General features: G+C 41.2%; 4 protein-coding genes across 4 annotated transcripts in view; 2 read left to right on the top strand and 2 right to left on the bottom strand.

The window, feature by feature from the left end:
• slc22a23 (solute carrier family 22 member 23) overlaps positions 1 to 3,221 on the top strand; it is a 28,288-nt gene extending 25,067 nt beyond the window's left edge. The window contains exon 10 of the mRNA XM_004571756.5: positions 13 to 3,221. Coding sequence (XP_004571813.1) covers positions 13 to 433 — 421 coding nt within the window. The 3' untranslated portion in view covers positions 434 to 3,221. The remainder of the gene's footprint in view (positions 1 to 12) is intronic.
• Positions 3,086 to 5,864, bottom strand: psmg4 (proteasome (prosome, macropain) assembly chaperone 4). The gene is made up of 3 exons (XM_004571755.5): positions 5,594 to 5,864; positions 4,915 to 4,990; positions 3,086 to 3,423 (listed from the first exon to the last, which is right to left on the bottom strand). The coding sequence occupies exons 1-3, from the start codon at positions 5,759 to 5,761 to the stop codon at positions 3,302 to 3,304; spliced, it is 366 nt and encodes a 121-aa protein (XP_004571812.1). The 5' UTR covers positions 5,762 to 5,864; the 3' UTR covers positions 3,086 to 3,301.
• A 3,658-nt stretch (positions 5,865 to 9,522) lies between these two features.
• On the bottom strand, positions 9,523 to 14,143 carry bphl (biphenyl hydrolase like). Its single transcript, XM_012924858.5, has 7 exons — positions 13,684 to 14,143; positions 12,165 to 12,268; positions 11,824 to 11,990; positions 10,262 to 10,415; positions 10,009 to 10,140; positions 9,773 to 9,896; positions 9,523 to 9,686 (listed from the first exon to the last, which is right to left on the bottom strand). The coding sequence occupies exons 1-7, from the start codon at positions 13,746 to 13,748 to the stop codon at positions 9,596 to 9,598; spliced, it is 837 nt and encodes a 278-aa protein (XP_012780312.1). The 5' UTR covers positions 13,749 to 14,143; the 3' UTR covers positions 9,523 to 9,595.
• A 3,804-nt stretch (positions 14,144 to 17,947) lies between these two features.
• Positions 17,948 to 27,197, top strand: LOC101469916 (dual specificity protein phosphatase 22-B). Its single transcript, XM_004571758.3, has 7 exons — positions 17,948 to 18,186; positions 18,336 to 18,369; positions 20,092 to 20,174; positions 22,533 to 22,582; positions 22,880 to 22,954; positions 23,417 to 23,588; positions 26,291 to 27,197. The coding sequence occupies exons 1-7, from the start codon at positions 18,166 to 18,168 to the stop codon at positions 26,432 to 26,434; spliced, it is 579 nt and encodes a 192-aa protein (XP_004571815.1). The 5' UTR covers positions 17,948 to 18,165; the 3' UTR covers positions 26,435 to 27,197.
• The last annotated feature ends 713 nt before the right edge of the window (positions 27,198 to 27,910 follow it).

Below are 27,910 nucleotides of genomic sequence, written 5' to 3'. Positions count from 1 at the left end.
CTTTTTCTGCAGGGGTGGAGGACTGGGCTTGGTCCTGGCTAGCGCTGGCTTTGGCATGCTCACTGCACCCATCATGGAGCTCCACAACCAGAAGGGCTACTTCCTGCATCATGTGATCTTTGCCTGCTGCACCCTGCTGTGCATCATCTGCCTCCTGCTGCTGCCTGAGCCACGGGGACAGCCACTGCCGGAGAGCCTGGCTGATGGAGAGACCTTTACCCGTCAGACCCTGCTCCATCCGGGAGAGCAGCACCTCCTTCTCGCCAAGAGTGATAGGGACTACTCCCGTGTTCAGGACACACCATTACATCTCTCAGCCACTGGGGGCGCTACAGTGGCAGCAGCCACCGCTCTGGCAGCGGTACCTGCCTCATACGCCCTTGCAACTGGTGGGGAGGTGATCGGGAATCATGCCATAGCCAATGGAGTGTGAGCAGCTTTGCAAGTTGTCTTCTGTGCTAATAACTGCTCCAAGCACTAACCTGAGCAAGCGATGACTGAACTTCCTGTACTTTAAGGGAAACTAATTGTTCATATGAACTCTTTTTATGTTGAGGATTCAGATGATGATGATAGTAAATTTGTGTCATTTGTAGTGACTATGATTCCTTCAGGAGTTGCCAAAAATATATTGTATTGAAGTCAGTGTATGTCAGATAATATGAGCGTCTTCAGTGGTGTTGGTGATTTTCTTGAGCCACCTTCTGCTCGAGGGTACAAGCAGACACAAGTGGAGAGACAAAGTACAGCAGAATAACTTTCAATAACGTGTGCTCTGAGTTTACTGTCTGTAGTTTTGACTCGTTGAAACTGGATTTCACTACATCTTAGATCTCTTTGTAGGTAGGTTATTTTGCACTAAATGTCAGAGACACAATCAAGTGTTTGTGATTTGCAGCCAACACATTGGAGATCCAGGGATTGGCTAAAGCCACTAACTTTTTGCATGAAAAGGGCACAAATGTTTTTTGTTTTGTTCTGTAGCATTGGTTAATACAATCTGTGACTCACTGTGCAATTCCCCAGCATTTATCAAGTAATTCTCAATTGACAGTGTAATTTTCAGTACCTTACAATACTTACCAACAGTTTTAAAGGAAAAAACTGAACAGGCTGTGGGGTGGTTAGCACTGTTGCCTCACAGCAAGAAGTATCTAGGCTCAAATCCAGTCTGGGACCTTTCTGACTGGAATTTGCATGCTCTCTTTGGGAACTCTTCCCACAACCTAAAGACATACACACATAGGGTTAGGTTAATCAGCGAATTTAAATCGGCTCTAGGTGTGAATGGTTGTCTGGTGGCTGCTCCAGTCTGCATGCCGAAGTATCCTTGGGCAAGATACTGAAGCCCAAGTTGCTCCTAACATGGAAAAATGTTTGATAGAAAGCACTTAGATCTAGAGAAAAAGTCCCTGTGTGAATATGAAAGAGTGATGTTCTCAAGTAGGGAAGCCCTATTTTAGAACCAGTCTATTTACCATTTATTCTTTGTGTTAGTCCTGTGATAAACTGGTGACCTGTCAAGGGTGTGCCCTGCATCTTGCCCTATGACAGCCCCCTCTGTAACCTCTTTGTATCCACTCTGTAAGTGGATACAAAGACGGATGAATTACACTGTAGTTATTTTTAGGTATTTGTTGTGTCAGAAGTGGAGGCCAGCATACTGTATCTCATAGCCTATACCCACAATAATACTACATTATCAAAAAATAAGTGGATGTTAGGCTACTCTTTAATATACCTCATACCCAGTGTAATACTAGGTATTACACGCTTGGCCTTTAGTCTAAACCCAATTGTCATTTCAAAAAGACAAAATTTCGACCTTACTGCTAAAACACTTGAAAGGTACTCAAAGATTAAAATGCTCAACGTACAATTTGTTTCTCATTTCCTTTAAACTCCCTTAATCTACTGTAACAACATTTTACAGAACCAGCGAGTATTTGTAGGCAACATTGAAGCTATTGCCCGGTTTGCAAGAGACTACCAAGGTGCCAGGAACTGCACCTATAAAAGAAAGAGAACTCATATTGACCCCTCCTTTAATGATGCCCATTCCCGAACCAGTTCCAAGGACTTACACACAAACACACAAAAAATCCACTTTGAATTCACTAAATAATACATGGTAAATGTTGGGAAACCAGACAATAAGTTGCGGGCTGTATTGTGAACTGCTACAAGTACTCCCTCATTTGTGGTCTCTTTATATGAAGTCCAATGTGGCACTTTATCCTCAGCTGAGAGGTCAGTGTGGACACTGATTTTTAAAGAAGCGTTACTACTGCTGATGCTGGCGTATGATGGTTGTTGGAAGACGAACAGCCGGAGACCTTTCTTGCAGACCATATGTGTAGCCTACAGAGACTTTGTGCATAATGTTAAACAAATCTGAGAGCTGAACGGACATGAGCGTGACCTGCTAGTGCACTACTGTATGTCTTATGATGCACCTCAGCAATTTAAATGGCTTTATCGCTCTGTTCTGTTAACAAAACAGAGAAGATACGATGTAATGAAAGAAAAAAAACTGTATTTATTTTTTGTCATGCTGCCAAGGGAAAGTTTTGTTGCTTGAAATACCTCCTTAATTAGCAAACATTTCCAAACTCACTCCTCGTTCTCTGTACTGTGCTAATACTGTAATCCTGTTCCTAGAGTGTGTAACTTTAGACAGAAAGCACAATATTTTACAGTTTTTTGACATGTGTGAAGATTAGAATAGAGCAGCATAGTCTGCATAGACCTGGTTTAGTTGTGATTGGTGTACATTATACACTTTATTATATAGGTATCCCTTAGGACTGCATAAAAATCTAAGGTATGTATACATGTGCCATTCATTTATAAAATATGGAACATAACCTTACTTTTATAGACTGTGAAGCACACTGAATAGACAAACCATCCCATCAAGCATTTTTGTGCAGATACACCAGAACCCGAGAATCCTCCATTTTTATAGTCATATTTAGTACACAGCACATATTTTAGACATTCAGTATGGTTTGGTAGTTTGTATGTTTTCAACAGTAAAAAAAAATACTCTAAGAAAACTGAAGGAAAAAAACTCAACCACTAATGCTGTTTTCTAAGTGTTATTTTTTTAATATGGATTTGTAAAAACAAACAAACAAACAGACAAAGCCACAGGCCTATAGTACATGTTTTGATAATAAACTACTTAATTTATTGTCAATAAAAAAACACTTGATGTGGCCGTTTGTCCTGATTATTGCATTTGAGTATGACTCCAGTACTTCACTGCTGCCCTCCTCCTACAAAGGGTCACATGTGCTCAAAAATGCTCAGCGTGCAGCTCCAGCTCCTTTTTGATCCTGTTCTCCACCAAGAGACTGAGGCTGGAATCTGTCATTGGAAGACTGTAACTGACAAATACTTGTTTTTTGGTCTTCTTTGCTGAAATATGGAGAGACACAACATTAGTTAACTTTGTGTTCACACAAAACATGAAATGGTAAAAATAAATTAAGGTCAGCAGTGGCCCAACTCTAATGTCTATAGAGACTTATAAACTTAGCACATAGCTGCAAAGACCACGAGGACTTAATCATCAGTTGCAGACAATCCTGTTATTGTTCTCCGAGGTCTGGTTACAGTTTGCCTGAACAACATGTGTACTGAGTCTGAATAGTCACAAAATTGTTTTCGGGAATCCCGACTTCTGGTCAGTTAGATATGAAACTATAACACGCCTATAAGGACTGTCCCACTGTCACAAGGACTCCCTGGCAGGCAATTTGAGCTCTTTATGCACATATTTTATAGTTCTGCATTCCTGCAGACTTTACAAGCATGCCTCAGCCAGTCAATTCCTTAATTTCATTGGCTGTGGGTGAGAAAAAAAAATCCCATGTTTCCTGTTTAGTTGTCAAGGCAACATTATGTGGTAAAGACACCATAGATGAGTAGTCATCTCTGTAGACTTTGCATTAGGCATGTGTACAGACAAAGTTGTTGTATTGTATAATAGAGTCTCCACAGACAAATCTACCCAGGCATGAGCTGGCAGGTAAAAAGACGTCCACATTCAGCCTCACAATTGCCCTCTGCATCACCCTGCACATTTTCAGGAATAGATACTACAACATTAGTTAGCATACCAGGTTCTCATTGTGTAGGTACACTGCTAATGAGTCAACACTCAGTTGACACTGAGTCAACAGTCAACCAGCAGTCCTTTGTTCACACTGGTAGTTACCAGTCACCTCAAAACTGAAATAGGTTAGTTGCCTCCTACTCACTTCACATTGTCAATGTTTCACCTGTTGCAAGCTGCTGAGTTCCAGTGATATTACGTAGTGTCTTCCAGTGCGGACGTCATTTTACAGTGGACACTGAGATTAGCTAAGTGTTTTCACAAAACAAAGATAAATGGCTATTCTTTGCTGCTGTGTTTTGAACCAAGTTAAATGTAGTGTTTTATTTAACACTCCGCAGCATATCAGAGGTGTGAAACACTTCTCCAAGCCAGCTGTAATTAAGTTTGACGATAGAATTTGTGGAGATTTGAGACTTGCCTTGCTTCTGTAACTAAATGCAATATCACTTTTGATTTCAAACCTATCGTTTCACGGTTACACTAGTTATTGTACTAACACACACTCTGAATACTCCATACACAGATACGCTACTTTGAAGCATCACTCTACTCAAGTTTCAATTCTCCCTGTTGACCCTCAGGAAGGAAGGTCAAGTAGACACCAAAAACACATGCAAGAAAAAGGCGTGCCATTGACTCTGGGTTCAAAATTATATCAATGGTACAATTCTAAATATAATAGAAATCCACAATCCACAATCCACATGCAACTTAAATGAGCATTTTAAGACTTTGCTGTAGCTATCTCCTACATACAACACATATTGCAAACTAGTGTTAAACATTACCTAATCTTTGTGCCAAAGAATTTGGTGCTGTGTTGGATGGGTCCCCCATAACTAATGTAGATAACGGCATTGAATCCTGCAGACAAAAGCATATAAGCAGTTAGCTTCCCTTTCCAAATCAACATGTAAGTGACTTAATACCTGTTTATAGGCCTAGGCAATTTCTTTTACAACTCAGGGAAACAGAGAAACACTTCTAATCTTCAGAAGACTCGCTTTCTCACTCAGACACAGACACAGACACACACACACACACACACACACACACATATATATATATATATATATATATATATATATATATATATATATATATATATATGTGTATGTGTGTGTGTGTGTGTGTGTGTGTGTGTGTGTGTGTGTGTACGTACGTATACAAACACCGCCAAATTAATTTAAAAAAATCACAATTTTTTTATACATACATTTAGGAAAAGACCCAGCAAAATAAGATTTTTTTTTAATTATGCTGTTTTACAATATTCATATTTTATTAATTTTTAACGTTTATATTCTTTATGAAAAACTTTGAAAATCTTCCTAAAAAAACTGAAGACCTGCGCTTTTAAATTCCAAGTTTCTTATTCTTCACCCGACGAATATACCCAATATTCTTTATTTCTGGAAAACAGCTAACCAGTACTTGGTGAATGAAGGTGTGCTGTGCGGTACTTACATATTTGCTGCTCATAGACACTGCTAAGTTGGACAGAACCGGAGCCGAACCGACCCAAAGGAAAAACCCGCCGCTGAGCTTCATGACGTGAAAGTGTACCACCTGCTCCAGAATCTTTTCAGAGAAATTGTGAACGGAAATTCCCTCAAATTCTGCACCGTTCTGCATTTTGCCAATTTTGTTTCACTCTTTATTGGATGAACATCTAAAGGCCGCGTTAGCTTAACTATAAACAGCATGGAATACTTCCTGGTTTAGCAAAAAAGGCAGGCCAAAGCAATCGATCATCGATGCTCTAGAGTGAGAATCCAGCACAACCGATCTTGGTGCCGCACTAGATCCCTATTACACATTCAGTGTGAATTAAGACACATATATTAGCTTTTAATGACACTTTCTTACAGTGGCACCCTCTATGAAATAGCAGAGACTTTATACGAGTTTTATTGGTAAATATTTTATTCTTGTGGCCAAAACGTTTTCTTGTACCGGACTGTAAAAATCTTTATTTTGCTGTGAGCTTATAAGCATTTTAACACTGGGGCCTCAGGGATTTTACCACTGAAGTCTTGCTTCAGCCCTTGAAGGTGACGCTTTGAGCTTTCCTTGTCAAATAAATGTACAATATTTAAAGATGGTAGTAATGTTTCTCCTCTTCAAATAAAGCCTTTGACCTGCTGAGCCCTTGACACATTTTTAGTAAACTTTGCTTCAGAGCATCCTGTTAAAGACAGTTGTCACAATTACATCCACGCTCTTTGGTTCTGTCCACCAGTGCAAAAGTTTTGGCGCGAGATATGTGAAGACTTATCAAAGTGTCTGAAATGTAACATTCCAACTTCCCCCTTAGTGTGTTTGTTGGGCAGCTTAGATAATGTCACTTCAGAAAAGAATATAGCCCATATGATTTTCACTGCCCTATGCATAGACAAGAAAACAGTCCTCATGAACTGGAAAAATAAAAATAATCTTAATTCTAACCAATATAGAAATTATCTATTAGATTACATTAGTCTTGATACAGCCTCTGCCACCACATCAGATCAATTGCTCTGGGCTCCTTTGATCAGCTCCATCACCTAGTGGGGGTGGGGGGTCATAGTTTGGTCCCGCCTTCACTGTTGTGATTGGTGTGGGGGTAGGGACAGGCTTAGGGCGTCGGGGGGGGGTTCCCCGGAGGCATCTTCCTTGGGGGGCTCAACCCGGGGTAGCGGTCATGTCCGGTTGGGGGCTCTTTTGGCTCTCGGGTGACTGTTTCCTCGCGGCTGTGTGCAGCGGGGCTAGGGGAGGGTCTGTGCTGACGGACGTGGGTTACTGACCTGGTAGCCTGGCTGGCCCTGGGTGGGTCCGGGATGGGCGTGAGGTTCTGGGGGCGCTCCGTCTCTGGGCTGGGGCCCGGGCCGGGCCTCGGGGGCTTGGGTCCTGGTTGGTGTGTTGCCGGGGTTGTGGGCGGATGGGTGCATGGGGGCCCAGCCCTGGAGCAGGGTGCCGTCGGTGCGTCGAGCCACCTGGGGGGCTCTTCAACTGGTGGGGGAGATGGTCACATCTTGCAGGAGCTTTCCTCTCCTCAGGAACTCTCTCTGCAGGAGGGGGAGATACAGGAGAGGTGGAGGAAGATCTCAGCCTGGACGTTTACTGTCTTATGTAGTCTAGAAGATGAGTGGATGGTGGGGTGGGTGCAGTTTTCTCTGTGGTGGGGTTGGGTGGACTGTCCTGGGCTCTGTGGGGCTGGGGGGCGCTGCTGCACTGGGCCCCGGTCTGGATGGGCCTGGGCCCCCTTTCCCTGGCGTGTGGGAGTGCCTACTGGGGTCAGCGGGGGAGCTGGCCCCAGGGAGGGGTTACCTGCCCCTCCCTTCCTTCCCTCCCCATCTCCAGCTGCCTCCCTCTTCCCGCTCCACCACAACCACCCACACATGCAGGGCCTTGGAGTAGGGGTATGTCACCAGGGTGCAGAGGAGGCTACCCCCCCCCCCCCCCCCCTCTGTCCCCTTCTGGCTGCCTCTGCCTCAATTTTATCCCATTTTATCTTGGGGTGGGCACAATCACGGAGTCCAAATTACCATCAGGGTATACACCTCACCCCTGGCGTCGTTGCCCACCTCTCAATTTTAAACACACTTAGACATTGAGGGCTATCAGGAGGGACTATGCGCTTACCTGCTGCTCCTTGGCAGGTAGCTCCATGCCCTCCTGGGTTTTAATTGCACCTTAGAACACACATACATCAACACTACAATGAGCGGGTGGAGGGAGGTTTAGAGTCTTCTCCCACCCCCATTCTCTGCAGCCTGCTGGAGCGGGAGGGCTAGGAGGAGTTGGCCGTCCGACTGCGGTCTGGAGTGTGGGGCCTCCCTGCTGCTGCGGAGTCGGGGCGGTCTGCCTCTCCCCACCGCAGGGAAAAGGGTAACACCACCTGGGTCTGGGTGCAGTTCCCCCCTCCAGGGGCAAGGGTACCTAGACCCGGTTTGTAGAGTACGCTTGGGGAGTGTGATCGTGTGTACAGCGTCTCTTTATGTCTGTCTCCACGTTGGTTGAGTGTGGAGTGAGTGCATATGAGAGCATGAGGGTGGGAATGGATGTTTGTGTCTGTGTGTGCCTGTATGTCTGTGTCTATATGTCAGGTTGGGTATCAGACGCCACCTCTCTGGGGACACCTCAGGCCCTCCAAGGTTTGGAGGCCTATCTCCACCCACCACCACTTCCCCTGCCGGTGGCGGACTCCCTCAGGTGTCGGACTCCCTCAGGTGTCGGTGCGTTGGTGGTTCTTTGTGTCTGGGGGTGGGCGTCCAGGTACACACCGGCTCACTCCTTGGCGGCCGCTTATCGGGGCCTGGAGCCTGGGGCTCGCTCGGGCCCCTTCGGAGGTGGGGTGCCCCCGGCCTCTCGGCCTGGGGCTCGGTCACTCAGGCACAGCTGGCGGCCGGCGGAGCTCATGGGCGCGTCACTGCAACTCCCCCTGGCTTCTGCTCCGCGGCTGCTGAGTGAACCCTCATCTGGGACTCTCCTCAGCTCTTACTGGAACAATGGCGCGGCTGCCCCTCTGTTGGTCTTCCTTGGTCTCTTGTGTTCTGGGGGCCTCTGGATGTCTGGAGTTTTGATCTCCTCCATACCTGCTTCACACCCTGGAGGACGGGGCTGTGGCTCCCCACACTCCCTAGCAGATCGTTACATGGAGAAACCTTTGGAATACAAGCGCGCTGATCCACACAGGTATGCACACGGGTGTTCACTGCTCGTAGACCCAAATTACACCTTTCTTGGCTGCTACTTCGAAGCACATCTGTCCTGCGTGCTGCACAACAACATTGAATATTTAGTATTTACTGCTGTTTACACTTAGCTAGATTAATGCGATGGTGTTGTGTTTAGTATGTTGCTTTGTTTTGTTTTTTTGTCTTTTTTGCTTGTTTTCTATTCTTCTCTCAACAGGTGATCCAGGAGATTTTTTTTTTTCTCCCCCCCTTTCTCACTGTCCCTCCCCCCTTCTGTTTTTCCTTTCCTTCCTCTTTCTTTCTCCCTTTCCTATCCCTCACTCATGTCTGTCCCGTCTGTAACATCTGAAAATAAAATATAATAAATAATAAAAACAAAGATCGACCAAATGGACCAATACGGCAATGCCACGATGATCCATTTGGCAAAGTAAATCCATTGGGTATCCTTGTTGGTCTTCAGACAACAATTCTGATGGCTAAAGAACCAAATGGGACAGGCAGAAAAAAGGGAAAAAAAAAAAAAAAAAAAAAAAGACAGTTGTCACAGGTCTGTAGCTGGATGGAACCCAGATTTTGTTACAAATGGAATTTATTTACATTAAATTGTAACTTTAATTTGTGTAAAAAGCTGTTTCGCATATTTCTATTTTTTTTTAAATCTAACATTCCAAATGAAGATTGCATCATAAAAAAATAATCAAAATAACATTACAATTCACATTCTACATTTTATTTTTAAAGTAACACCAACTCTTTTTCTCCACAGTCGAATAATGAAGCCGTGGTTTCACTCTTCTAGGAAGTCTTCCACCAGTGTGTTGAATTCATCAGCATGCCTCAGGTGGAGGTTGTGTTTCCCCTCTGGCATTAAATGCAATCTAGATTTGGGGATGAAAATCTTGATTTAGCTTGTACCTAAAAGTGAAATTCATCAATTTGTGGTAATATTATTGTGCGTTCTCACCGTGAACCTTTGATGTGTTTGAGGAGGTACTCAGGGTGGAGAATTGGCACCATGGGGTCTTTCTCTCCATGGATGATGAGGGTTGGACAGCTGATCAGGGGCAGAAGTTCCATGCAGATGCTTCCTAACCAGAGAGCAAAAAGGAAACATTCAGATTATCTGCATTAGTAAGAGACAAAATTAACAAGTGTCTTTTCAGATTGTCTAGTGTGCCTGCAACAGCACAGAGCCATCACCTTCTGGTCTGTGGACAAACTGTGCGATTCCATCCACCCAGGCCTCCCACAGTTTAGCAAAGACTTGCACCCCATACACCTCCTCCATGGGTTGCCTCATCCTCGCACTCCATTTGGAGACATCACGCACCTCTGAGTGTTCCCACAACATAACCGTTCACACACAAACACACAACGCGCACATATTCAAGTGAAAGCCAATTTGTAGCTCGAATAACTTGCCACTTGTCCAAGGCAATAAAACGTGACACACCATTGTAAAGCTTGAGGTCCTGCTGGGAAACAAAAGCATTGGCTCCCCACACGACCATCTTGTTGATCAGATCGGGGTTCCTTGCGGCTGCAACCAGAGCCGTGATTCCCCCGTCACTCCACCCAAGCAGGGAGAACTTGCCGAATCCCAGTGTCTGCCAAAGAAATGATTTTTTAAAAAAAAGTAGGTTGTGTCAAAGCAGTAACACAACTTGCTGTTGTAAAAAAATGCAAAAACTTTCTTTAACTGCAAGACCAGACAGTTGTACATTTATCTGTGTATGAATTGTGATATATAAATCATGAAATGCAGTAAATAATGCAGAAGACAATTAGTCTTCATGCTTCTGAATGTACAGATATTGTGAGAAACCTATTTGACAGAATCCTTCCTGCATGATTCACAGTTCTAAGACATTTTGAACAGTGAACCATGCAAATGGTTGGTGGTGGGGGGTGGGGGTGGCCTTTAAATTTTCTGTTTTGAATCATCACTCAAATTTGAATAACAGGTGGGCGGGGCCAGAATAATGTGCCTGTGAAGATTACTTGTATGCATCTAGTATTTACAATCTTTTTCGCAACTTTGGCTGTGTGTAACATGAGTATCCACTATTGGAACATATAGTATACAATAACAAGATCAAAGAGAAAAATCAAAGAGAATATTAAAATATTATTAAAGCTTACCAACATACAACAGCTGTGTTGGATTCTGCAGCCTTCTAATTTCACACACTGTACGTGTAGCTCATAGGTTGCCAGTGATTTCAAAATGTATATTTTCATAAGAGTTATGATGATGGTCAAAAAGCAATTTGATTGGCATACAAAATATTGCAGTAAATAAGTATTGAAAGGAGGGGGTTTGTTTGTAGCCTCATACCGGAAACTAAAACCCCAGACAGGGGCTTTTTGTCATGTTCATTACTGAAGGGTAAAAGAAGGATATAGCTTCGTAAACCAGGAATTTTAATATTGGTGTATGAAAATAACATGTCTTAGTATTAGAATCGGACCGTGGATTAGACATCATTTAAGTCAGGGTTGCCTAAATTTTGATCAGAACACAAAGCAGAGAATAGAGGAGGCATATACACTAACTGTATATAATAATTTATTAATTGTGCTTTAAACACTTTCTCTAAACTGCGCAAAAAAGAAAAGAAAAGAAAGACCAAAAAGAAAAGGTCCAGGTAATTTTTTTAAGGTAATTTCCTGCCAATACATTATCTGTTTTGTTATGGGAGTTTCCATAAATGGTAAAACTCGATATGTGGCTTAAAAAAAAAAAAAAAAAATTAGGATTAGTATTGCTTTCTAATATTTATCCAGATATTAGACTGTAGTAAAATCTAGCAGGTTTTGGATTGCAGAATTTAACTTATTTTCCATTTTGAATGAATTCTAGACCTTTATCATTTTACGACACGCTGAACTGAGCATGAAGTTTATCAGTCCCCATATGTTCCTTTCTTTCACATGCCCCCCAGAGAAGGAGCTTCTCTGTAACCTGTAAAGGTCAGATTGGTAATCATTTTCACCCTGAGTTTATCAGCAAACCTTCATAAGATCAACTGCATCCTTCGCATCCCTCTCAAAAAAGTCAGGGGGGAAGTCTCTGTCTGGGGGACGGGATTGTCCATACCCGCGGGGATCCCAGCCAACTACAGTGAAGCGTTCTTTGGCCAGAGACTTAAGCTGAGGACCAAAATCCGTCTTTGTGCTTCCTGTGGTAGAAAATATAGCAGTTTTTCTTTTAGATGCTTAAAGGACTCAATCAAACTGTACTGAATGATATGCTATTCTTACAACAGAGATATTTTGAGTATAAAGATTTTGATGTCTTCCCATATAGCCAAACTTCTTTTCTACATTAAAAGGAGGCGTGTGCTTGTACTTACCCAGAGCGCCAGGAAGCAACAGCACAGCATGTTTTCCTCTGCCTGTCTGCTCGTAGTACAGATCCACTCCATTAACAGGCTTCTTGCCTGAGGCCACTGAAGAGCTGCAGGGAAACACACGAGGAGACGGTGGCAGTCAAAATGAGCTGTGGATAGCAGAATAAGGTGGGATAGTTACTTTGAATGTTACAACCAAAGATAAAGTCGTCCTTTGTTAGGACAATTACAGCAATCACATTGTTCACCTTTTATGAGAATAGAAGAATCTTGGGTTTTATGGGCTCTTAAAAGCAGGTTTGAAAAATGGAACCATTGTTCAGCTTAACCCTCGTTGACAGCATCTGTTCCTGTAGATTTAGAATGCTGATGTATGGCACGCTCTTATTCTTGGTCTCTGTTACTATTAAAGCTATTTTGCTGGGATGAACTGTAAATGTTCTACCTACATTACTGCAGAACACATTTCAAAGCTGTGAAAATCAAAGGCTCTGAGTAAAGTGCGCCAACAACGGTACTTGAATAAAACAAAAGGTGTACATGAACTCATATGAGTTTTGATTATAAGCAGTTCAGATGCAGCAATTATTCATTTACTGAATAAAACTAACCTACTGGCAAATTACATGTTCAGAGATAACAGTGTTTGCAACAGCTCATAGTTGCTGGTGGTTATTTACCATCACGTGATGGCAGTCATATATTTATGTGCGCGACTGTGATATTTCTCCATCCTTTAAAAACAAAACAAAACAAACAAAAAAAACCCCGCAGTAATCTTTTTAAAGGTAATGTTTTGCAGTCTAACACATCTATAATATCAAGATTTACTCCTGCAAAAGCCTCGAGGCAAACACTTTATGCATTAAATGACGATGAGATTATTCTAAATATTATCCGTCTACAAGCAAGGTGTTTAGCTTTAATTTGAAAGACAGTCACGGAAGGATAAAGGATGAAAAAGGAACTTTATTGTTATTATTTGCTATTAAACAAAAACATCCCTAACAGTTATTCACCAGATCGACAATATAATATAATATAATATAATATAATATAATATAATATAATATAATATAATATAATATAATATAATAATTTAACCCCCTTTTCTGCATTTAAAATATTTGCAAAGTATAATTTACGACATTAAAACGTGTTAGAATATTATATTTATGTAATATTTGTGACAGATAAAGGACACAGTGTGGCCATGATGAAGACGAATACAGACATTAAACTCGCATTAAATATAAATGGCTGTTACATCAGTTTTTATAGGTATATATAATCGATACTGTCGTAATATCACAGTTGGTTCATAAACACTATGTTGTAGTGAGTGGGCATACTACACCATCTAGTGGACTGGAATCAAACAAACCTCGAGGCAAGAACTACGACTGCAAGAAAACCCAACGCATTTCCTGCGTGGTCTCTGCAGCTCTGTGCAGTTTGTCCTTGCAGAGTCGTGCGTGTCATTTCACAGTGCACACAGTATGAAGACAGTAAGAACTGTTACCAGTACGGCCGGATCGCTGTCATGGCTCTCTTAAAGCCACGTCTCCCGAGTAAAAACAGCGCCATGTATGATCGGTGCGCACACTCAGCACGTCCTCAGTCAGTCCCCAGGTTTGATTTGGCTGGTTAAAAATTGTACAGTCTCTCTCCGAAGTGGACCAAAGTCCACACGTTCCAGCCCTGCGTGTTTGTTTTTAAAGGAAGTGCTGGGATCAGTGTGGCACTTTCAACGTCGCCGTTTATCCAGTGAAATATTTTCAGGCGAAAGTACGAAGGCGAATCCAAAATCACAAGCTGATCTGAAAACTGTACTTTTCCGTCGTCACTCTGACATGTCAGGCTCACTGGAGTGAAGTAGCTGACCCACCAGTCCGAGCGCAGGCTGCAGGTCTTAAATAATGGCAGAGCAGATTTTTAACAGGCTTCTGTTAACATGACCTCTCATGGATCAGCATGTTATTAATCTGAATAGAAATCAGCTGAGCACGTCTGCTTTGATACTGGCTTTGCTGTGTGTTTAGAAGTGGGGTGAAGCCATACGCTGTATATAAAAGATGGACTTCTCCAGTTGTTTGGTGACGCTTTATTGTGAAATTTCAGTCATCACCACGTTGTTGTTGTTGTTGTTTTGAGAATGGACGTGACAAACAAGAGATTTATGTGACTGTGAACTGAGGACATATGCATGAGAGCCCATAGCTGTTTTTATCCAGACTTCTCTTTGAAACCAGAGGAGTTGCCCCCTGCTGGCCATTATAAAGAATGCGGAATACATTGGCTTTACTTTTCAGATCTGGAATCTGCTTCTTCTTCTTTTCTTTTTTTTTTTAGAGCTAACGAGTGGAGTGAAGTTAATACAAACTATGGTTTATATTCTGAGATATACTCCTTCATGAAAAGGAGGTCATTAAGTGAATGTTTCCAAGATGTCTGGGTTATTGTCCCATGAAGACCAAGTGTGTGACTGAGTGTGTCACATGTTTTCAATTCAATGTCAGGATTGAAGCTTTGCAAATTGTAAAGAAAAGAAAAGACATGAACAAGATGCGCAGAAAAGAGAAACTATGACGCTCCACCCAAAGGAGATGTCAGGGACTTTGGCTTAGATCTGCTCGATATTGTCGTTAGTCCCGCTCATGGTGCAGGTTAACTGAACGATGTCTTTCTGCAGTGTTCATTTGACTGCTTCTACAACCAAGAAACTCAACATGTCTACAAGAGCTTTTCCACATCCTGTTAACGCCAATGTACAGCAATTAGCTGCAGTTAAACCGGGTTGCAGCAGGGGGTACTCGTGAGATATTCCTAAATACAAAGACGCAAATAGAGGTGTGTGGCTATAATCTGTTTTTGGTTCTCAAAAATACAGAATTGATCAGTTGTACAAACTGGCCCTATGTGGCCTGTCTTGGGTGTACCCTGCCTGTTGTCCTAGCTGGTATAGGCTCCAGCCCTCCTCGCGACCCTGAATCGATAAGCGGAAGAGAATGGAAATAAAACACTTGTTTCTGGTTTTTCTGACTTCTGAAGTCAGTTTTGTCCGTAAAATGCTGGTATTGTGTTGTATATACATGCTGATTGGTTAAGGTTTTACAACGAGAAAGAACTCCTCTGATGATAACAGTTTAAAAACGTAGCCGAACCGCAACAGAAACCTCCACATGTGTATTAGAAGCAGCTGTGTGAGGTGATTTGAAGCTGCTGCTACAATCCAATCAAGATGGTGGATGCTGTAAAGTGCCCTATAGTGCTGTAATAGTCCTAATACTTACAGAAGGGTGTTTTCCTACAACTGAAACCTATAAAAAATGGAACTGTATCAAATATCGTCTCAACGCCTGAAACATGCTGAATTTAAATTTCCAGAAGAAAAATGTTTACTCCACCACATTGACATTTTTGGGTTTGAGCTTCTTTGGGCCCAATTCCTTCTGGACTACTGCGTAAACACCCCTACGATATAAAAAAAAAATGAGTGGGAATTATGAGTTATAGCATAATCATAGACATTTTTGATACCAGAAGAATCACAGTGGACAGATACAGATGTCTAACTTCAGTCCCTAAAAGGCTCCAAAGGTTTCAGCACTATTTTGTACAGTTGGTCTTCATAAGCACTTATAGATTTCAAGAGGCTTTTCTTTAAAAAGACTCCCGCCTTTAAGCCCGACAAAATATACTCTCAGAATTCATATAGGGTTTTCCTTTTCTGTTTTATAGGAAGCGTTCTTTCCTTTTTCATCCTTTACCTTTTAATGGACTTTATTTGAGGAAGGTGACACACTTAAAAATTACCATAAAGCATCAACATTACACTACATATGGAAATATTCCAGATTTTATATGTGATATGACAAAAAACCCTCTTTTACTTGATTACAGAACTTACTGTGTGTTGGATCAGTAAGACCTCAGAATGGTTAATCCCTGTGAGACATCTGAAATGTTACAGCCCTTTGAAACCACTCCTTTCACGGGAAGCTTTGTTGCATATCAATTTCCTTCTTGCTCTCTCCCCCCTCATTTCCTGCCATCTTTCTACTGTTGTTTATGTAACGAAAGGCCTACATTAATCCTTGAGCGAGCTTGAGTATTTCACGCAATTTCATGGGTGTGTAATCAGATATCTGTCAAATGTCAACCTCAAGGTAAAGTCAGGGGATGGACTGACAGGGAAATATGAATACGTGTACGAGACCCCTTATCTGATGTTGGCTTGAATGAATGAAGCAACATCTTTGACCCTCTGGAGAGGAAAACTTTGCACCAAAGTTATTGGAATTCATCCTTAAGAGACGCTGAATATTTTGTGATTTCTCAGATATTTCCACTACCATAAACTTCATGGTAGCTGTAGAGGACAAGTCCCAAATTCACCAAAATGAGTAGGTTTCAACCTCTGGTGATTGTACACGTCTGTATAGGATTTTAGAGAAACTCGTGGAATAATTGTTGCAATATTAAACTGAAGTGGTGTGCCAGCACAACAACACAGCCAACCACAGAGAGACAGGCTTGCATGTGGCTACAAAGACCTGTGGCTAAAGACACAAAGGTCTTGTGGTTTCAGCTTCTCAAATGTGATGATTTTCTCAGTTATTTCGCCATAAATGAGATAGTTTGAGGTTTTAGACTGTTTCACACACAACAACGTGTTTCCTCACTATTAAGAGGCAATTTAATAAGCAAACTAATAATTAAGTACATTTAAAAAGTAAGTATTAAGTTGGAGCCCAAAAACGGCTTTCGATAAAGTGATGGCTTGATGTGCAAACCTTCCTCAAACCCGAAAGACTCCTCTTCTTCTTGTTAAAAAGACAGTTTTATTGTGAAACCCAATCTCCCACCCCCTCCACCCACACACACACACACAGACGCGCACTCTCTCAGCTCTGATCAAGGTGTATTTTTAATGTATCATCATGGTTTCTAATGTGTGAGCTGTTTTGTTTATCAATGGTTTTGAGTTTTCGGTGCCGATGAGCTGTTCCACCTAGTTCTCTGAGGCAGGCAGCAGGCAGATTTTTGTAAACGCCTCCACTCTCCCCTGCCTGTCTCTGTGCCACACACACACACACACGCACGCACGCACACACACACACACTGAACCACACAGAGGAACACAAGACAAAGCCGGGCTAAAAATACCTCGATCGGCTCAGAGCGATGCACTGAAGATGTAGCCAGATTTACTGGAAATGAACAGAGCGAGTTAGAATTAAGAGGATGTCCACTGAGAAGCACAAAATTAGACATAAATGGGGGAATTCTGAAATCGAAGACGAAATTAGGTTTAAAAGCACTACTTTGTTATTAGAAAATATTAGAACGGGTATTTGAAAAGTACAACTTGTTTTTAGGAAACAGAAAATTGTGGGGATTTTTTTTGCCACACTGGTTTGCAACTCTTGGGCACAAACGTGTAACACTGGCTTGAGGTTGTCACAGATATTAGTAGAAATAGAGACTGAATTTGATCTGAATGGATAAACACAGAGAAAGAATCCTGATTGCAATCTTGGTTTTAAGACAGCTGCCCTCTCATTTACAGCAGGAACACACAGATAATTGATTTTGAGCTTCATTCAAAGGTGTTCCTAGCAGGGTGCTGACAGCTCAGCAGATAGTGATAGCTGGGCCATCGGATCTGTTCTGGCCTTCAACCATCTTTGTCTGGTTGCTATGTGCCTATCCATGGTCCCATGACCAACGCATGGTCTAAATATAAACATGTGCTAAGGTCACATTCTGAGGAAAACGTGCTCTCAATGAAGTGGCACTCAGGGAGACGGACGAGCTGAGGTCTTCATGGTAGTTTGAGTTAAACTAAAAAGTTGTCAGGGTTCCTTTAAACCGAGTAGCAGTTAGTGACTAGAGACAGTTAAGTTGCTGCTTTAAGCGTCTCCCTAAAGGAATCACTTTCCAGTTATGACTTCAAATTCCTCTTAAATTCAGTGTGCTTATCTATTCACCTTTGGCAGAGATGGGTAACGGAATAAACAAGGTACAGTATCAACAACGATATCTAGGAAATCAAACCTTCAGAGCCTGCCATGATATTTTTCTAAAAAAGACAAAAACAACAACCCCAAGATCTTGTTTTTTCTTTAACTTCTGCATTTTCCATTTTACACAATTTTGAACTGTTTTTAGGTCCTGCCTGATCTTTATCTTGGAAATATCAAAGGTAGGCTGCGGTGCCTTTTGTCATGTGTGTAAAAAAATTGATTTATTTTCCGGATAATGTAGTAGTAGTTTGTTTCAGTTCCTCATACGGAGGGGCATGTGGTGAGATGCTACACTGAGCTCAGTTTCTATAGAGTCGAGAGGTCACAGTGTAAAGCTGAGCTATTGAAATATTGCATTTTAACAAAAAAAAAGTGTGTTTTTTACCCTCTGAGTAGGTATAAATCTGCCAGCAGCTGGGGGAAACATTACTTTGAGCGCTGATGTGAATATTTGAGCGGTGGTGTGGGAGGGGATGCCCCATGGCGCGGGGGTGTCCCTCGGTGTGAACTACATTCCACACGTTTCCATAAAGCACCAAATGCAATTGTTGGGCTGCTTTTTTTAATCTTTGCACACATTAAGAATCATGACTACACAGGAAACGTCTTAAAATGCAGGCAGCTCTTTTTTAGAAATAAAGTATGTTCAAGGAATTGCTGTCAAATAGGAAATGTGACACCTTTTTAATCTTAAGCAGGCCTTTGATCTTCATTCATCTACATGACTTAGCACATACAAAGCGAGCTGGAGCTTTTGGCTGCGAAAGTTCCATCAATGCCACTTTTGGATATTTACAGGCGTTACTGCTGTTCTACTCTTACTATTCTGAGCTAGTCTGTACTCTGCTTAGCTTTGCTAGTCTGCTAAACTAAGCTGTTAGTTTCTTCAATGTTCATCACATCTTCTATGTTTTTGCTTAATCCCACATCTTTAGTCCCAATCTCATCAGCTTCAACACTACTAAAGGCTTGATCTCTGAATTTATAACAACCTGACTTTATAAAAGAAATAAAGGTAGCCATGATGACAACACTTAAATTTAGCACTTTAGAAATCAGAAGAGATTTGGAAACATTTCTCTCCTTGAGAACTAATATTTAACCATGGGGGAAAAAAAGAAAAACGTAATCTTTCATGAAGGAAGCTGACGGATTTGAATGGGAGGATGCAGGTTTTAGGCCAGCACCTAGAAACCTTGAGTGGTGCTGAACCTCTCAGCCCTAAGCAAAAAATCATCTCTCGTCACTTCACTGTTATATCAGCATCTGACACTCAACTAAACTATTTATCTCATGACACACTGCAGCACTTGTTGCATAACATTGACGCTGCGGTCATCCAGTGATTTAGGGTTGTATTTCCTCTGCAAGTGTTCTGTGCACTGATGCCACTCACACTGTTTTCTTACTGTATGATGCAATTGGTTGGTTGTGTCCTACAGTTAATAAGAGTTCCAATGACAAAACATTTAATTATTGAGTGAATTTAGCTTTAAGGAGGTTTCAGTGCAAACTCATCTTGCTCTTGTATAGGTGGCCCCAATCAGCATCCTGCAAACTTGCAAAGCATATGAGAAAAAATGCTCAAGGCACATCTGTCCAAGGTAGAAAACATTTGGCTTCCTTTCAAAGAACAAAATTTGATTAGAACAATTACTGTTTCTTGCTTTTGGGCCAAGCTGTTGGACTGTTTTAGAAACACTGGTTTTCCGGTTTTTCTTTCAGTTCAAAACCAGAGCAAAACTTTGAAATCTTAAGGCCACATTTGCTTGGAAGTCACTTCAGGAGGGGGGTTGTTGTTGGGCAGAAGATGCTTTATTTAGTTTGGAGCTCACACGGTGTGATTGGTGATTGGATGCAGGGTGTATCGTGTATTTCTCGATTTTCTTTGCGTTCCACAGATGCTCGAGACGGGGAGCTGCTGGCTCAGCACAACATCACCCACATCCTGTCCATCCATGATACAGCTGCGCCCGTTCTGGAGGTGAGGCCTTTTTTAATGTCTTGCATCAGATTGCACGACCCCCTGACCTCAACATTAACCCAACCATAAAGTACATAAGCTCCTCTGAGCACGACTGTGGTTGCTGTGTCCCCCTGCTGATTAATACTCATTCTGAAACTGTGAGATATTGTTGTCAGCCCAGAGCCTCTTTCCCACCTTAATATGTTTACAGAGCTGCTTCAAATATAGTTATTACCTTAACAAGTTTATGAAAAGAGAGGACAAGTTTTAAACAAATGCTTTGAAATGATACACTGCATACAGACACAGTTAATAGCAATAAATCGTTCCATTTCTAATCTTCTGAGGTCACCTTGTGTTTTTAAAGGCTGAATGATCATCAGATCATTCATTATCAACATCAGATCTTTATCAAAGGCTATTGAAAGAGACCACTTCAATTAGTGTGAAAGTCACATGTGTCTTCTGTCTTCTTTTTTTAAATTCAGTCATAAGACCTGGAATTCACCAGTTCTCACCAGAGAAGCAATTTTCTAATTGACTGTGGGTCCTCGATATTGTGTGGGATTCTAGTATATATATGAAAATCTGAATGCTGTTTTCAGTTGATGCAGCTGTGAGGCAGATGCAAGCCAAGGTTAGTGGATGTTGCACAGTATTGTTCACACGAGATGCTTTTAGCTCAGCAGCTTGAGGTCCAGAAAGTCTTGAAAGTGGAACTTTGCAAAAAAAAGTTTCTGGCTTTTCAGTGCTGCATTTAGATGTGGCAATTTGTGTATGAAACAGCAGGAAAGGTGTTTTTGTGTGTGTTTGTGTGTGTGTTAGTGAATGTGAGGAGCTGATAGATTGAAGCATAAAATATGTGTGAAGATGTAAGTTTTACTGAACAAATAGTTTGATTTTGAGGTTTTTCTGAGGTATCTTTCTGTAAATACACAATACCTTGAGTCAGAGTTTATGAAATGATGCACACTTTTGATGTGTACAAGCCTGTAATTATTTACAGATTGAATGATTTGACTTTAAGTCTCCTGATCTCATCTGAGCCCATTAAATACATTACGTCCTCCCGTCGGCTTCGTACTGGGACTTGTCTCTTGAAAATCTTGAATCCGCTTGCCATCTTCAGTGTCCGCTTTCACAACTTTCATCTTTTCTTGTTGAAAGCGAACATGAAAAGCGCTCAGCGATTTCTCTACACTTTCTCCATCCATGTTAGCATGTTTCATTGAACAGTGAAGAGAAACAGCAACTTGTATTACAGTATCACTACTCAAACTGGTCAACCACCAAAACTTTTACAAGGTTTTGGGCCTGAAGTGAAGTCTGGCCCTACGGACTCATTCTGAACTGTGATGACAGTTATTCAGTTGCTTTTTTTAAAACATACAAAATCATGTGTGATGCAACTTTTTGAGTTTTGAGGCAAAAATGATGACTCAGGTCTGTTTTAGACCAAGTGGCCAGATGGGATGGGTTATTTGCATACCTAACAGTCAAACCGCGGACTGATTGATTTCTTGGAAGACAGCGTGATGGTTCCTGAGAGAGGAAGGTAGAATTTGCAACGATGATGTGGTCTGCGCATTTACATCTGGCCAAGTCTCTAAATGTGCCATTTACTGTATATGAACCTAATTATCATACTGCAAAATAAAAGGTCATCTTTTGCAACTAATTCCAAGCCCCAAATATTCCTTTTGCAAGTAAAGTAAATAAATGTCTGCATTTATCCACAATTTTCATATATTTTGACTTAGAGTGTAGTCATGATTTTACAAACAGTACCACTGAGTCAAGGCCATGATGAGCTATAAGAGTGATAGTGTGAAGATATGAGGACTTCTCGGTAACCGTTTGCATAATCTGACTCTCTCTATCAGAAATAATAATTTAGCCTTCATGAACCTTAGGCATGTCTTTAATATGGGCACTTTCATTGGTATTTATAAATGTGTCTGCATTTGTCGGGGCTCTGTGCGTGCAATCTCACCTGTCTGGAGCACTTCCAGGACTCGGTCTGTCCCAGAGGGCTCAGGGGTTTTTGCAGTGGTGCAGTCATACCAGGACGAGGTGGTTTCTGTCCACTGCATGTACCATCAGCTGCCAGGTGCACAACACAGCACACACACACACACAAGCACAGAGACAAACACAAGCAAACATCGTTATGTCGTGACCTACCACATGGGCAGGGCCAGAGGGGCAAGGTTTCAGGGGCTGTCCCATAGGAAGTGAGAAACAAGAAGTGAGTTTAGTTCCAGTTTTCAAACAAATGACCCCTGCTCAATAGTTGAGCACTCGCCTTTTCCTATCATGTTAACTTTTGAGACTAAAGTATTCACTTCTTTAATGAAGCTGCTCCCTCTCTCACAGGGCATCACATACCTTTGTATATCCGCAGCTGACCATTCCAAGCAAAACCTGTGAGTACTTGAATAAATGTTGAATATATATAAAACCTGCATATATGTATGAGCTCTTTGCCCCATTTCTATAAATAAAAGAAATGAATTACAGCTTGCAAAATAGAAAATTTATCCAAATGCATCCTTTTTTAAAAAGGTTGGTTTAAATAATTAAACACATGATCTCTTTACCGACTACAAACTAAATTGTACAGCTATGGTAAATAATAATAAATAATAATAATCCAGTTTTAAGGTTGAAAGGCATGATCCTCACTATGTTGTATATCTTGTGAATGTGATTCATTTCACCAGGATTCAGTACTTCAGAGACAGCATCATGTTCATCCATGAATCCCGACTGAAAGGAGAAGGCTGCCTCGTCCACTGGTGAGTGGAACGCCTCAGTCCTGTTTTACATGTCATCTGAAATGATACTTGTTCATATTAAAAAAAACATTCAGTTACGATATATGGTAGAGTATATTACGTATTTTGGCATAGAGATGTTGTAAAAAGTTTCAACATTAAGATCTAAAAGATTTTTATTCATAATCATGAGAATTTGCTCTGGGTTTGATCGCAGACCGGAGGTCCTCATATTTTATCGACCCCGTTCTCATTTTCAACCACATCACTAGCACCAAAAAGAAGCTGTCTGCCAAAAATTTTGGTTAAAGCTTTCATTGCACATTTCATTACCTTTCATCTTTTCTCATATCAAACATGCAAAATCAGGCATTTAACCACAGCTTTGGGACAGAAGGGGTTTCACTTCTTTGTACACTAAAGCAGAGAATCTGAATATGAGGTGATTATCTTGCTCTGAGCTGTGAAGGCCTGTGTTCTCAGCATGGCAGGAGTGTCCCGCAGCGTGACTCTGGTGGTGGCCTACATCATGACGGTGACGGGTCACGGATGGGTAGAGTCCCTGGCAGCGGTTCGGTCAGTCAGGCCGTGTGCGGGGCCCAACCTGGGCTTCCTGCGGCAGCTGGAGGAGTTTGAAAACACAGAACTAACAGAAGTGAGTCATCATAATTAATTTCACTTTTGATTATTCATTGAAAAAAAATCAGTTATGTTGGGACAGCTGAAAACGGTTATGTGGATTAAAAGATGCAATACATTTGGACAGATGAGTGTGTGGGTTTAATTTGTGAGTTCAGGTACAGCCTGGTCTCAATATACCGCTCATCAAAGCATTCTTTGTCTAAAAGCTGGAGGCTATGAGAAATTGCAAAAAAACTAAACAAAACAAAAACCTGACGTTTTCATACAACAGTGTGAACTACTCCCTTCAAAAGCCAACCCAGTCTGGTTTATATGGGTGTTAGTAAAGCTCCTAAATGAGGACCTGTGTGAGAAGTACATATCTGAGAAACAGATGCTTCACATGTACTTTTCCTTATGCTCCCACTTGGACCATTTAACCCTCTCTTCTTGTTAGAGCTGGTGCCGTTTTGTGACGAGAGCAGTGCATGCCGCTGTTTGAAGACTACTCATCCTATTCAGCTGCTGGACGATTACTCTGCTGCTGTCCTGCATGGAATGACCTTCATGTCACATGACATGGGCCCAAAAGCATTTCCCACATGGACAGTTATTGGAAAAGGAGCAGTTGTAGTATTCAGTCCAAAAACAAATATAGAACAGCTGCAGAACTGTATTATAAAATGATATCTGTGTATAAGGATGTCAGATGTGTTCGGATAAGTTTTAAAAGTGCTCAATCTAAACTTCTTCAGCTTGACAAGGATCCAGGCCACATGTGCCTAAAACTCCAGCTTACAGTGGGGGAAACAATGAAATAACTGATCCCCTGCTGGTTTAGTTTATTCGCTTACAAAGAAACGAACAGTCTCTAATTTTTGGACCGAGACAGAACATCAACACATTTTTTTTAAAAAAGGTAGAATTGATTTACACATCACTGAGTGAAATAAGTGTCAAATAATTACTCCCCCTGCTGTATGTGCACTGTGAGCAGTCTTTAAAAAAAAGTCTAAATCAGGTGTGTAATAAATGTAGCATTTTTGAACATTTAGGAGGCTGCTCATCACATGCTTGTTTTCTGCTTTTTTCAGTAACCCTGTTTAAGTCAAGATGCTATGAGCTGTGGGCAAAGTCAGCAAAAATGCAGACTTATTGAAAGTGTGCATAAAGGGCACAGAACGTCTGCCGAAAAGCTCTCATAAACTTGTCAGTGGGACTGGGCCCTGCTACTACTACGACTGATACCTCAGCTCTGTTTTTGGTTATGCTTCACCTTTTTCAGTTAAGTTTCACAGCAGCCTAAATCAAATTAGCATGCATTCCGTAAACTGCACTGCATTTTGGTGCAGTTATGTTGCTCGTTTCACTTTAAAGTCTTTTAATTTTTTTTGTGAAGTACCTCAAATAGCACTAAAATGTGCCGTACATGAAGTTGTATTTAAACATAAATAGTGGACACTTTCAGCTCGGATTCAGGGCGATTAAAACAAATTCTTTGAAAACTATAGTTATTTTTGTACTCATCACACCATTTTCAGAGACTCAAAAGTAATTGGACAATTAGCAAAGCAGCAGATTTCAGTGGATGTGAGGTCTTTAAGAGCTTCCAAATGAACAATCTGCTCAAACCACTTGTTACACTCAAGAACAATAAGAACAGATTAGACATCTGAAAAACTTGCCCAGCCATAGAAAAAAATTCTTTGGAGAGATGAAACCAGGAGAAGAAAAAGAACAGTTCATGATCCAGAACATACCACATCACATATGGCTGCCAGTTTAAACGGTGGTTAATATCGATGTGACTGTTGATAGAGTTCACTTCACAGTGCAAATGGGTAACGAGCACGCTTTTCAGTTATTAAATACAAAACTGAAGGCAAAGACCTACAAATAACCAGCAGCAGAAGGTGTGGCAGTAGAGACCTAACAGAGCATCTCCAGGGAGATGTCATATCCGTGTGCTCTACACTTCAGGCAGACATGAGCTGCAAAGGCTTTTCATAAAGGTATTTAAAAAAAAAATCCTTATACTTTAAATTATATTAGTGTCAAATTATATTTGAGTCTCTGAAAAAAGGGAGGACTGGGTATAAAATGCTTTGTAATTCATAAACAGTTAATGTAAAAGCCTTAAATAAAGTCTGCACTTTAATCACATCACACACACAAAAAAACAATAAAAGGCAACGGTGGTAATGAATACTTAGGAATGAATAGTGCTGCTATTACAAACACAACTGAAGATGCTCCGCCTCTATGATGAGTTCCCTCAAATGATTAAAATAATATATATAAAATATATACAAAACAGTGCATTAGTCATGAATAATAATAGTAATTAACCTGATACTTCAACAGTTCACTAATGCAGGTGTACAAAAGTACATACAGTCTCAAATATTACACAAATAACAGAAAAGGATGAGTCATGACTTATTTTTTATGATTATAATTATTGCATTTTTAATTAGAAATATTGTTTGTATTTAATGTCTGTGGATTTTTATTACTTTTGGCTTCATTCATGCAGGCATGTACTCTTGAATCCAAATTTATAACATAACGCAGCGTTTCATCTGTAAGCTGTGCAGTGATGCGTGTAAGGCAATCAGCAGCCTGTAAGCTGATTTTATACAGCAGTGAGGTGTTGTTTTAAGTGACTGTCCGATGTAAAACGTGTCCAGTGCCTGTCTTAAACAGAGACATTGTCTTTGACTCTGCTCCCCGCAGTATCGAGCTTGGTGGAAGGAGCTGTACGGGAAGAGCACGTTCAGTGATGATGAGGAGATCGAGGCCCTTTTAAACCGGAAATCCAGCACCAGCGATGCCATAACAACCAGCATCACTCCCGCGCTGGCCACGAGCAGCAAATAAAGAAACTCATTTCTGCATCTTCAGTCATTTCTCACCTGAACTTAAGAAGCAGAGGACAGCGGGCTTCTGATTGGCCCTTTAATCCCACAGAGACCGGGTGCACATTTTAAAATCATTTTGCCCCCGACCTCGCACTGCGTCAGCAACACCTGTCTCATAAAAAGTTCAGTGTCAGGATGATAAGTTCAGTCTCGTGTGCGTGGAGTGGCTAAGCAGACATGTGACGGGGGGATTTTATGTCACCGTCTTCAGTTCCCTTCGTCATGTCATGTCCTTGCCTCTAACTGTCAAAACAACATGCAAGGGCAGTCAAGCATGACACCAAGGAAATATATGTACATACAGTCCACAGTGTGAACACATACTCCTCCTGTACACCCCCCCACCCCGCCGTCCCCCGTCAGTTATGTTATGCTGTGTCTTGTACTTGAAAAATGACTATAACTTTCTGAGACCGTGTGAGAGCTAAAGAACGCTTTATTTTATATTTTACAGTAAAAAAAAAAAAAAATCAGATGTGCTGTTTTTAACTATTGTGCTGTTCTTCCTAAATGTAAACTTTTCATTTGATGTTATTTGTGCAGTTTAATATGTGCACAGTCTGTGTAAATGCAGTTATATATGTAGAGTTTTTATGTTAACGTTTTCATGTTAGTTTGCATTTCGTATTTTGTTTAATTATGCATGCATTGAGATGACATTTAACTCATCAAGTGAAAATATTTAGATTGTAATAATGCAACAAAGGAATGTATTAATCTTCTTTTTTTTTTAGTTATTTCAAGCCTTTTCGAAACAAAACGAGGGACTAAAATCCATCTTTGACCTGGTTTCTGGATAAAAGCAGTATTCAGATCCAGGTAAAGGTCATAAATGACTTAAGTAGAAGTTTATCGCACATATTGTGGAGAACAGTATCTCTGCTGACGATGAAATTCTGACATTATTATGACCGCACAGTAATTGAATTAGTTTTGACTTCTTCATATAGTGGTCTACATTGTAGCAGTCAGCTCAAAGGTCACCAGATAACTGGTGGTGAGAAAATTCTGCGTCACAGGTCTTTGCCCTTTAAAATATTGCACAATTCTACCTCTTCAGGCCTCTTTCAGTTATTTAAATGACACCAGCTGAAAAGTGGAAACCACTCCTCAGAGGAACTCAGAACTACAATAACCAAGGGGCCCAGAGCTTTTAGTGGGGGTCCACGAGCTAGAACGTGTTCGTGAATCCTCCCCAAGTGGCTTAACATATAACAGTGCATGGTCACTTTTATATGCTCATTTTTGAATTATTTAAAATCTCAACATGAGAAGTTGTTCAGCTACAGCTGTCGGCTGAATATTGTTGGTTTAAAAGTGCCATATGTGAAATGTAGAGCAGCACTGAGATTACGTGTGATGAAGTGCATCATACATCCACATGTGCATTTTTCACACAGTTGTCATTTTAAAGATGAACACTACAGAGAAAAAA

The sequence above is a fragment of the Maylandia zebra genome, linkage group LG17 (assembly GCF_041146795.1).
Source record: "Maylandia zebra isolate NMK-2024a linkage group LG17, Mzebra_GT3a, whole genome shotgun sequence".
Lineage (NCBI taxonomy): Eukaryota > Metazoa > Chordata > Actinopteri > Cichliformes > Cichlidae > Maylandia > Maylandia zebra.
The sequence above is the reverse complement of the archived record's forward strand: the minus strand, read 5'-3'. Positions and strand labels throughout refer to the sequence as shown.

Coding starts and splice junctions, on each gene's coding strand:
- psmg4 (XM_004571755.5), bottom strand. CDS start 5,761: ATGCAGAACGGTGCAGAATTTGAGGGAATTTCCGTTCACAATTTCTCT. Junction 4,991..5,593: donor TGTCTATGAGCAGCAAATAT/GTAAGTACCGCA, acceptor TTTTGTCTGCAG/GATTCAATGCCGTTATCTAC. Junction 3,424..4,914: donor TTCTTTGGCACAAAGATTAG/GTAATGTTTAAC, acceptor TCCATATTTCAG/CAAAGAAGACCAAAAAACAA.
- bphl (XM_012924858.5), bottom strand. CDS start 13,748: ATGGCGCTGTTTTTACTCGGGAGACGTGGCTTTAAGAGAGCCATGACA. Junction 12,269..13,683: donor ACAGCGATCCGGCCGTACTG/GTAACAGTTCTT, acceptor GTTTCCCTGCAG/CTCTTCAGTGGCCTCAGGCA. Junction 9,687..9,772: donor AAACACATCAAAGGTTCACG/GTGAGAACGCAC, acceptor CCCCAAATCTAG/ATTGCATTTAATGCCAGAGG.
- LOC101469916 (XM_004571758.3), top strand. CDS start 18,166: ATGGGTAACGGAATAAACAAG. Junction 20,175..22,532: donor CAGCTGCGCCCGTTCTGGAG/GTGAGGCCTTTT, acceptor CCTCTCTCACAG/GGCATCACATACCTTTGTAT. Junction 22,955..23,416: donor GAAGGCTGCCTCGTCCACTG/GTGAGTGGAACG, acceptor CTGTGTTCTCAG/CATGGCAGGAGTGTCCCGCA.